Source organism: Taurulus bubalis, assembly GCF_910589615.1.
Source record: "Taurulus bubalis genome assembly, chromosome: 14".
In the NCBI taxonomy this organism is placed as follows: Eukaryota; Metazoa; Chordata; class Actinopteri; order Perciformes; family Cottidae; genus Taurulus; species Taurulus bubalis.
The window spans coordinates 7,463,020-7,473,847 of NC_136602.1; the positions used below are offsets into that span (position 1 = coordinate 7,463,020).

At 44.1% G+C, this 10,828-nt stretch overlaps 2 protein-coding genes across 2 annotated transcripts in view; both read left to right on the forward strand.

Annotated features, from left to right (window-relative positions):
- Positions 1-257: 257 nt before the first annotated feature.
- znhit2 (zinc finger, HIT-type containing 2) lies at positions 258-2,131 on the forward strand (the record flags this gene model as incomplete). Its single annotated transcript, XM_079229985.1, has 1 exon — positions 258-2,131. The coding sequence occupies one exon, from the start codon at positions 258-260 to the stop codon at positions 1,995-1,997; it is 1,740 nt and encodes a 579-aa protein (XP_079086111.1). The 3' UTR covers positions 1,998-2,131.
- An 844-nt stretch (positions 2,132-2,975) lies between these two features.
- The window catches only part of lrpprc (leucine-rich pentatricopeptide repeat containing), a gene marked incomplete at its 5' end in the record, with an annotated part of 50,738 nt that continues 42,885 nt past the window's right edge, over positions 2,976-10,828 (forward strand). Inside the window, 12 exon segments of the mRNA XM_079230170.1 lie at positions 2,976-2,993; positions 2,995-3,188; positions 3,993-4,195; positions 4,782-4,904; positions 6,053-6,174; positions 6,371-6,429; positions 6,629-6,715; positions 6,817-6,943; positions 7,068-7,212; positions 7,336-7,493; positions 7,604-7,709; positions 7,845-7,952. Coding sequence (XP_079086296.1) covers positions 2,976-2,993; positions 2,995-3,188; positions 3,993-4,195; positions 4,782-4,904; positions 6,053-6,174; positions 6,371-6,429; positions 6,629-6,715; positions 6,817-6,943; positions 7,068-7,212; positions 7,336-7,493; positions 7,604-7,709; positions 7,845-7,952 — 1,450 coding nt within the window.

A 10,828-nucleotide genomic window follows, 5' to 3' on the forward strand; every position in this document is an offset into this window, starting at 1 on the left:
TGTTATTTAAGATATCAATACCGAGTAAAGCTTGTCGTATTGACATCGATTCTTGTCAGCAGAGCATTGGTGCCGACTTTTAAAGTGATTTTAAAGCTTTGGGACATTCGCGTAACTAAATATTACAGCCGTCCCTACTGACTAACTAATATGATTTTAATTTCTTCCATTCTTAGATTACCTCTGTTGGACTTGAGACCACACGGCGCTCTCCTCCTTTTGCTACGATATTGTGCTTCAACCCGTTCAACCTCCCCATGAATCCATTAATTAGACGGAGACTTCCTGCGTCCGTGAGGAGTCTTCTCACGGACATCGGCCCAAAGGAGGAGTGGACTGACAGCGAGCCCGACACTGTGTCCAGAGATGGGCTTCTGCTCCCGTCCAGAGGCGCTGCTTCTGGGCAAGAGGAGTTCCTCACGCCAGCTAAGACTCAAGAGGAGGCAGCAGTGGATGGCAGCAACGTCGGAAGTAGTGCAGCCTGCATGCTCTGCAAACGTAAGCCCTCTTGTTACACCTGTCCTCGGTGTAACCTGCAGTACTGCGGCTTGGCTTGCTACCAGAGCCCAGATCACTCCGTGTGCTCGGAGGAGTTTTACAAGGAGTCTGTTCTGCAGGAGCTGAAGGATATGGGGAAAACAGAAAGCGAAGGGAGAAATAAAATGCAGGAGATCCTTGTGGGACTCAGACAAAAGGCGGAAAATACAGATGGGGGGATGGAAAGTGTGTTAAAGGAAGCTGGTGTTGTTTCAGAGGACACGGGTGAAGGGGAAGCGACAGAGAACGTGCACGTTGTGGAGCTCCTGTCCAGGTTAGCAGAGCTTCAACAGTCTGGGGAAGAGAGTACAACAGAGGTTGAGGCCATTTTGAGAGAACTTGAAGAGATTGGAGGAGGGGAGCTGCTGCATGGAGACACGGATGAGGACGCTGAAGGTGCAGAAGGGGAGCTGGACTTGGCGGATCGGCTCTCAGGGCTGGACATTGACACGCTTTCCGAGGAGGAGCTGTGGGAAGTTCTTAATAGTAAAGAGAAAGAAATGTTTATAGGTCTGATGAAGGGCGGAGCCCTTGGCGAACTGATTCCCCTGTGGAAGCCGTGGTGGGAGGAGCATGAGGATGGAGGGAGAGCACTGGTGGAGGTGCTGGAGGAGGAAGTGAGCAAACTGGAGAGTGACAATTTGACAACTATCGTTGACCAGGATGCTGATAATACGGTCAAGACGTCACAAGAAGTGGTTCAGAATCGGCCGAAATCTGCTACAAAGTTGAGAAAGATTAAAGGGGCAAACAGAATGGATACAAGCAAGGAGAAGGGAAGTTCAGCAGTTCCCGGTGTCCCTCAAATTTCTGCAAAAATCCCCAAATTGACTTCCTTATGTGCAAATCCATCTCCGCTTGTATGCTATGGTTTGGTCAATGCACTTTTTGGCTACACCTTCACCCTGAGCCTGTTTAACAATGACACTGATTCCCTGATGTTTGAGGTCTGTGACATGATTCTTGCTTTGTCTGAGGCACTGAACTCCAGCAGGGTGTTCAACTCTGTCCAAGAGGCCTTAGACTGCGGAGAAACTCTCATTTTGAGCGGAGGTTACCTGGACAAGGAGGATCCTCTTGCCGCTGCCAGGGCGGTGGAAGCCGTGGCTCACATCACGACCGGCCGAGACAGAACGGACGCTGCGGGATACTGCCTGGCAGCCTTGAGTCAGCTTCGCTCGGTGCTCTCCCAGGCCAGAGCAGCTCTTTCTAAAGAGGGAGAAGGAGGAGCAAAGAGACGGAAGTACTTCCTGGCAAGCAAGAAGTGTGAATTCTTTCAAGCTTGGGTGTTGGACAATGCGCACAGGATTCGTATGCTAGCCATTGAGTTGTGGAACGAACACAGTAAAAGAGAGAGTGCAAGGAGCAGCATGGCGAGAGAAAAGACTGCTGTTGAGGAGAGCTTGAAGAAAGGGAAGCGCAAAGGGAAGAGTCAGTTAATTGAAGAACTGAAAGATTGAAGTGTTTCTTGAACGTATTGATTTTTGTAAAATACATAATGTAATACACATTTCATGAATAACTTCTCACTGCAAAATTTCATCCACTAAAAGGTCATTACTGGTCCGATCCCTATATAAAGTTAGATGTTATGATTCGGTAAACATTTTTGCTACAATAAAATATAAGCAGGTATCTTTTTGTATTTCATTATTTCTTTCATTATATATTGGAAAACATGTTTTCAAAGTTTAACAAGCACAATTTTGATTTCGTTGTGTGTAAAACTGTTTTGTAGCATTATTCACAGCACCTGTGTTGGAATGTATATAATTACATTTACTCAAGTACATTATGTAATACATTAGATTTTTCAGATTATGCCACGTCTAGTATACTGCATTTATTTATAGCTTTAGTTACTTTACTTTAGTTACTACCCATCAATGTATACGGTCGTAGAACCACCTTTACCAGCTGCAACATTATAGAGACGCTTATACATGAATGTATCAATTATAACCCACCAAATACAGACCTATATGACCTTTGTCGGTTAATGGCATTAACAATACCACAAGCTGGGGGACTGGACATTTGAAGCATCGTAATGTCATATTATGAACCCGTTGTGCATCCATTTTTTATTCCATCAATGTCATGCAACTCACTTGTAGTATTATTGATAGCCAATAATATGTATTTCTGTTCAAATTTCACTATTTGTATTGAATAGTGTATAATCTCAGGGGAATTTTGTGTAATTGCAATTTATTACATGATACTTGTGTAATAGTTACAATTGTGTGGGTACTTTTACTTTTGGTACTTTTAAATATATTTTGATACCACTACTTTTGTATTTTCACCGAAGCAATATTTTCAATGCACGACGTGTGACACTTTAGACACTGGTATTGCGACGTACTTGCACGCGCTAACTCACGCAGCCCTCACGTGCTCTCGCGGTGCTTCCTTTGACCGGTCACGTGGTGCGGATGCCCTTCCACTCAGTAGTGCGACAGAGAAAACATGGCTGCGCTCTTGAGATCAGCCCGGCTACTCAAGCTTTCGCCTTCGGGCTTGCTCCAGATCACAGGGACCAAGAGGAACGGGCCGCGGCTCGGTCGGCTGTACAGCGGAGCTCTCGGCGGCGGGAGGCCCGGAGTGTGCGCCCGACAGACCGGCCCTGCGTCGGGGAACACGTCCAGGTATCACGCAGTCTGTTAGCCGGGTGTCGTTAGCTGTGATCCACGCGTGAGCGAGAGGCGGAGGATGTCATTGAGGCTCAATGACCGCTAGAGAGACGCGCACACACACACACACACACACACACACACACACACACACACACACACACACACCGTTATGAGCTGCAGTATTAAATGTGTCGTGCCAACATGTTAGAATGAGTTAGCTGCATGGCTAACCGTTTGGTAAACATGCCTCCTGAGTTGCACAAGGTGATGATCAGACGTTGTGTAACCTCACAGTCTCATAATTAGGTCAATGACATTAACGTGGTTCGTAATCCTGATGTAGCTGCTGGCAATACGTGTGTTTGTTGCTCTATTTTTTATTTGATAAATTCTAGCTTTTTAAAGAAAATTCCCATCATTGGAGACACGTTGTCATGCTGCAGCTTATTTAAAGCAGACAAGTTATTGTCAAATTTGAAGTAATTGAGAAACTCAGCTGATGTAAAAGCTAAGGGGTAACAGACAGGGGTCACTCTGCAGGGTTTCTTTCTCTCAAGGTCATGGCTCTCTTACCAAAACTACAAACAGTCTTTAAGCCGGCAGATATTTATTTGTGTTACTGCTTATTTGTAATGTATATTGTTGTGCATTTGACGCATCCTTTGCTGTTCAGACAGCGCTGATAAACGTTTTCAATCTTACATCCACCGACAGAAGAACTTTGTTTATCTCTCTGTGTTTCTTCCACTTTATTAATCTGTGACTGTCTGCTTTTTTCCGTCCCCCTCCACCGTCACAATCTCTAATCCTCCACAGTCGTGTGTGGCCATGCGCGGTGGGGTGTGTGCGTAACTATGCAATGGCCACCGAGCAGAAGGATGATGCCAGCAGTGTGGTTCGGTCCAAGCAGGCGCAGCAGTTCGACTGGGCTCTGGCCAAGCTGGACAGCTCTGTGAGGAGAACGGGTCGCATCACCAAGACCCTCCTGCTCCGCATCTTCCATGATATCTGCAGAGCAGGTGGGCAGCTTGACCAATGATCAGGGGGGTGGGATGCAAGATGGAGGCAGTGCATTGTTGTTAAGCAAGAAATCAAAGTGCTGACGCCTGCTGAAGTCATACTTTCCCTTTGCAAATCTGAGTTGGCTGTGGTCTTAAGTTTCCTGCAGCTTCACAATGAAGTGGTATCATCCATCAGTAGAATGGATGAGCTCAGCCCTGTTGCAACTGTGCTCATTTGATCATTCAGTGTGGTTAGCTATGTATGACGATTTCAGGAATATTACTTATCGCGTTGTCTTTTTAATTCTCTGACCTTGCCTTGGTTTTGTACTTGCATTTTCTGATTTGCTGTTGTGGACAATTAATGGAAAATAAAAGGCCTCTTTGATATTATTGTAGTATTCCTCCATAACTCTTGAGGTCCAGTCCAGGCAGACTCCTCTTATGAACATGAGCAACATGAAACTATAACATAACGCATATCAAACTAAGAGTGCTCCATGTTACCCCTCGTTAGATCTTTTGACACTTTGCTTTTGTTGTCATTTGTTTTATTCTTCTGCATCCATCCTCACCTTTGTGGTTCTTTGGTGTCTGTCTGCAGGTTATCCCAGTGGTAACCAGGCCTTGTTACTGCTACGTAGCTGCGGCTCGCTGCTGCCAGAGGTTCCCCTGAACGAGCGCAGTGAGCTGGCACACCGTGTGTGGGAGAAGCTGCAGGAGTTGGGTAAGAGGCTGCACCAATGGCAACAGCCTAACCATCTTATTGAGAGTACTATCTCGCTGTTTGCTGCTGCTGAACTTAACATTATTTAACTATGACTGCAGATATTACTAAAACAATGCACTCTATGCACTGTGATCAGCTGCCTGTCATTCAGTCAACTGTGACGGCAAATTTTACCTTACCGTGAGTCTTTTTCAGCTGAAATAACGAATATCGAAGAAACAGAGCTTGTCTATGAAATAATGTATTCCCTGCGCAGAGAAGACCGTTACAGAGTCACTATGAGTCTGCATAAGGATACACTGAAGATTGACAATTCACACATGGATGTGTGTGTGTATATATATATATATATATATATATATATATATATATATATATATATATATATATATATATATATATAAATAAATAAATAATGTGTGTGTGTGTGTGTACGTATGAGAGGAAAGGTGGGGGTTACAAAGGAACATATGGTTTCAGGTTGTGGTAAGAACAAAGGATTGGGTCAGTATGGGAATCAAAACATCTAAAGGTCTTTGTCCTGCCCTTAATTTATGACCTATCCATACAAGTGATTGATTACTACCCCCTGACCAGGTACAAGGGGCAGTAAACCCCCCAGACCCTCACTGCAGGAGAAAAGAGGATTTGCACATATACGTTTGCAAACCAGTTCACTCGGATAGAAATATAAAATACAACTAAGAATATAAAATTCCCATTACACAACGTTTCACAGAATTTTTCTCACGTAACTGGTCTCAGCTGTATCAATCATGACTGCCCGTTTTCAATGAGGAGCTCAGAATCTAATGTATTTTTTACAGGATCTGTAAAGTTTAAATGGCACATGTAGAATACAACTTTTTTATAAACATGTTAATCTTTGATTTGGTTGCTTTTCCTGAAGGAAGCTGTTTCTCACACATAAAGTGTCAAAAGACAATCGCACTAATAATGTTTTTTTTTTTTAACAGCTTCTTGCTATAATAAACGCTCTAGTTTTGGCGATCGTTTCAAGAAAGCCAGCTTTTCAATCATGTTAGCGGGTTTTGGGGTTCATGGAGTTAAATCATAAAGTTTTTTACGGTATGTTGTAGATGTTAACATGTTGATACTATATATTTGCACATTGTCCTCTCCAGGTGCACAGTATGATGTTAGTCACTACAACGCCCTGCTGAAGGTTTACCTGCAGAACGAGTTCAAGTTCTCCCCCACTGACTTCCTGGCCAAGATGGAAGCAGCTAACGTCCAGCCCAACAGAGTGAGCACTGCAGTGCAGAGTACAATACTGACAGGAAACACCCGATTTCTGCTCGCTTCAGCGCAATTGAAGAGAAACAGGATCAATTGGAAGCTTGTAGTTGATTATGCAAATTCATTCTTCACATCCGTATTACTCTTTCCTCTACAGCTGGGGATTTTGATCTGTCTGATTCCCTTTTTATTTTTGTACACAGGTTACCTACCAGAGACTCATTGCAGCATACTGCCAAAATGGAGATATCGAGGGAGCCAGGTGAGCAAACTGTGTGTTCTGTGTCTCTTTCAGTCAAACTTATTGAGTGAAAAGTACAATATCCTTGCATTTTATGATACATATTGCTTAATTATTTATTTTCCAACCATGATGGTTACAGCTCTAATATCTATGATAAGACTTTTTAAGCAACAATATATTATGGCATTTGGATTTACCTAATTTTTTTCTTTCTCAGCACCATATTGGGTTTCATGAAGAGCAAAGATTTGCCCATCACTGAGGCTGTTTTCAACTCCCTGGTGACCGGCCATGCTCGTGCAGGGTGAGTGTCACTGCTTTTGCTTCCAGCGTGCTGTGTTTAATGGCCCACAATAAGTGTTGGTGTTGAGATGATTTGATTCTAAACCATCTGTCACTGTGCAGGGACATCGAGAGCGCTAAGAACATCCTGTCTGTGATGCGGGGCGCAGGAATTGAACCGGGTCCCGACACTTATATATCACTGCTTAACGCCTACGCTGAGAAGGGAGACCTGGACAGTTTGAAAATGGTGTGTGTGTATGCATGCTTTTCCTTCTCTTCATCCCATCTCCCTTCCTTCTCTCCTCACCGCCCTCCATTCCTTCTGCTTCCCAAACTCACACTCTCCTTGTCTCTCTCTCTCTCTGTGTCAGACTATGGAGTCAGCAGAGAGTGCAGACTCCAGTCTGATGGACAGGGACATCATGCAGGTCATCTTCACTCTGGCCAAAGCCGGACACAAGCAGCACATCTCAGACATGGTTGAGCGCTTGAGGCATGAGAGGGGCTACGTTCCAGGTACCAACGCACACAGCTGACGCTTTTCCACATCACTGTAGTGTTCAGCAGCTGAACTGATCTGCCGTATTTGCAATCATCTCGACAGTTGAGCAGAATCATTATTTGTTTTTCTTCCTGTAGATGCCATGAACTTGTGCCTGAGCCTCATCACCCACAGCCATGAGGACACGGCTTTTCACATCCTTAAGACTTTCCCAACACTGCAGTCGGAAAGCTTCAACACAGACGCCGCTAACCTGGGCAACTTCTTCCTCAGACACTGCGTCAACATGGACACGGTAAAACATTTCACCCATTGCTCCCCTAACCTAGTCCTATTGCACTGTATGTTGAATGTTCATTTTGATCTTTAAATGTAATTTCTGATGTCTTTGTGTGTGCACTACAGCCACTGGAAAAGATCGGCAGCTTTTGCAAAGAGCTGCAGGACTCAAACCTGCACACTGCGGCACTCAGCTTCACTCTGTCTTGCGCTCTGGAGGCCAAAAAGACTGGTACGGCTCACCCTTCTATTAACTTATTAACTTACCTTTTCATCCACTTGCATGCATATGGGCCTTCATTCACTATTTCTGTACACACTCTAAATTGTGAACATAATGTATTTATATCATATAATTTTTTTGCAGGTTTGTCTTTAGGGCTGATGAAGATGATGAAGGAGGGGGACTTACCCATAAGGCCGCACTACTTTTGGCCCCTCCTCACTCAGCATATGAAAGACAGCAACACAGCTGGTACGAACACACACACACACACACACACACACACACACACACACACCTCTACACCTTTTTCATTTATATCGAGGCTTAATGTGCTGATTTACGACTGACTCTGCTGCTTCACTACAAGGATAATTTCCACATGACATCCATTTTCTTTTGGATGCTTTTTGAGTACTTGGGAATTGTTTGCTTCTCTTTTTATATTCACTCCTTAAATATAACTGAAGCTTTGCTCGGTTTCAGAGAAACAATACATTTTTATTTTTTTTGTATTGAGGTTTTAAATGAATTACGTCACGTTATATGTGCTTATTCTATGCTATACTTAAGCTATCAATTCAAAGTCAGTAGCTTCAGTAATAGATATTGAAAGTGAATAGCTGTTGTGAGAAGCTTGTAGTTTGATCCTGAAACTACTCCAGCTCCATGTGAACAATCCCATGTGCATGTGAGAACTTAATGGGTGCCATTGAGCCCCAAGTAGGAAAACAAGTGCCCACCAGCTGTTTGTGCATCCTATCTGAAATGGAGAGTTTTGTTTTTTGGGGAGTATGATATTCACAGTTTATAAGCATGTCTGTTATTTTTGTGGTGTACAGGGGATTATGACTTCCTCTGTACCAGAAAGAGCTTTTAAAGGACTGTTTCCCTCAAATATTAATGCCCGACAGAGTGGTCCAACTGGGACAGATTTCACTGTGCTGGGGCAGTCAAGGGCAAAGAGGTCTGATCCCTGCGTGAGAGGTTGGAGCAGGAAGAGATGAAACAACACATGCATACACACACACTCACACACACACACACACAGGTCTCTCTGGAGAGCTCTAGAAATAGCTCGCAAAGTTTAGAACTCTCCATGTCCACTTTGGACAGACGAGCCAAAAAGACACCCTGACTTTCAAAGAGTGCGCTCGGACATGAATGTCATAGCTTTTATTCCACTTCCAGATCTACAAATTCTGCCTTCTTGTAGCCTCCTGGGTGCACGGCTACAGGACATTTCATTGACTAATCAAAGTGAGTGAGGGCTAAATTGTAACAATTACAGTTCAGATAATATTCTTGTATTATTTACTCAGATGCCAGTGTCTCGCCAACAAAAGTAATTTGCCATTAAGTCTCCTTCATCCTAGAAAATAGGAACTTTCCGGCAGTAGTATTTTGGCATTTCCTACACAACTCTGACTGAGTAGAAAAGTAAGCTGCACAGTACAACCAAACTGTGTTCATCCTGATCACGGACTTTATTAGAGGCATTTCTTAGTTATAGCCGACACGGTATCAACCGTGCAGAAGCTGCTGAAAGAAGAAAGTAGTGGATGATCTGTCGACCTTTGCCCCAAGCTGGGGGGCACCTAAGGTTCCTTGTTGGGGACGCTGGGGGGCCGAGTAGCCCGAAGCACATGCACACACGCATACATGGATGCACACACAGGCCTGGGGCTGAGAGGCCAGAGGTCATTCTGCTCCAGTGGCTGTCCTCAAACCAAACTTGTTTCTCAGCTCAATTCGTCACCTAAATCTTCCTCCGTCCCTCGTTTCCTTTGCCCATTTTCTTTTTCAGCAAAAACAAGATTTTCAGGTAGTATGAAGTCTCTACGTGTTTATAAATTGAAAGATCAGTAGCATTGGCAATACATAAAACGAGCTACAGGGACATAACAAGATAATTTCTTTAGTTTATGAACAAATGGCTCGTATTACCAAAATAAATAGTGAGGAGTATGTATGTTTAAAATTTTGCAAGAGCAAAATATTGGACTATAATATATCAAAAGATAATTTTGTTTTCCACTCTTATGATAGTGATCAGTGGAGTTCACAGTTTGTGTACATGCTGGGCAGATTACTGCTCATCCCATTGTTTCATTAAGCCGGTGGCTGGACATGAGGCAGTACTTTTCTACGGAGCCCTCGGCCTGTGTCGGACACTCTTCCAAATCTTGGTGTAAAACTGGCTTATATGTCTTAAAGTTTGTCTTCTCCATCTGCCAGCGAGTACAGTTTAGTGGAGTATTTTCTGTTTCTAATATCTGTCTCTGCTGACGGAAATGGGTATTTTCTTTTCCTTGTTTTTGTGAAGGAAATCGTCTCGGTGACAGATAGCCGGCATTAGAAGACTTGTCAGAATTCGCAACTCATTATGAATGTACCCTGTCAAATGCGCTCAGCAGCGGCTTGGCTTTTAAGTGCTTTATTTATGCTGAGCTCTGGCTCTCTCTTTGGGGTTTTTTAAAACGATTAATAAATTATGTGCTTTTCCCCTGTCGGCTAATTGACAGCATTTGAGCTGGCAGGGAGGAGAAGCTGGTTAGACCAGTGTGGCGTCGGTGCAGATTGACTTCTGTGTGCGGTCCAGACGGATTCTCAGTTTGAATGGTGAGATGCCTCATCGCCTTGCTTGGCAGCATGAAGAAGCGGACTAGACATGAGTTTAAACATGCACAACCACACACATACTTTTACTTGAATTCCCCAACCGCACAGTCTCAAAGCCTCTCGAACACATCAGGCTGCATCCATTTAGTTATCAAAGACGGGAAAGAAGGACGGAAGGAAGGAATGGAAGTGGGCAAACTCCTCTTTTTCTAACACAGTGGCTTGTTTCCAATGGTGTTAGCCTTAACCCTCATGAAAAATGCAGCCTCTTTCTTTCCCCCCCTCTTTCCTTCCTGCTCTCTCACACTCATTGGCTGCAGGAGGTGTGTGTGTGTGTGTGTGTGTGTGTGTGTGTGTGTGTGTGTGTGTGTGTGTGTGTGTGTGTGTGTGTGTGTGTGTGTGTGTGTGTGTGTGTGTGTGTGTGTGTGTGTGTGTGTGTGTGTGTGTGTGTGTTTGCGAGGGGAGGGGCTTTCGAGGGGCAGTGCAGGTGATGTGACTGATGAGGA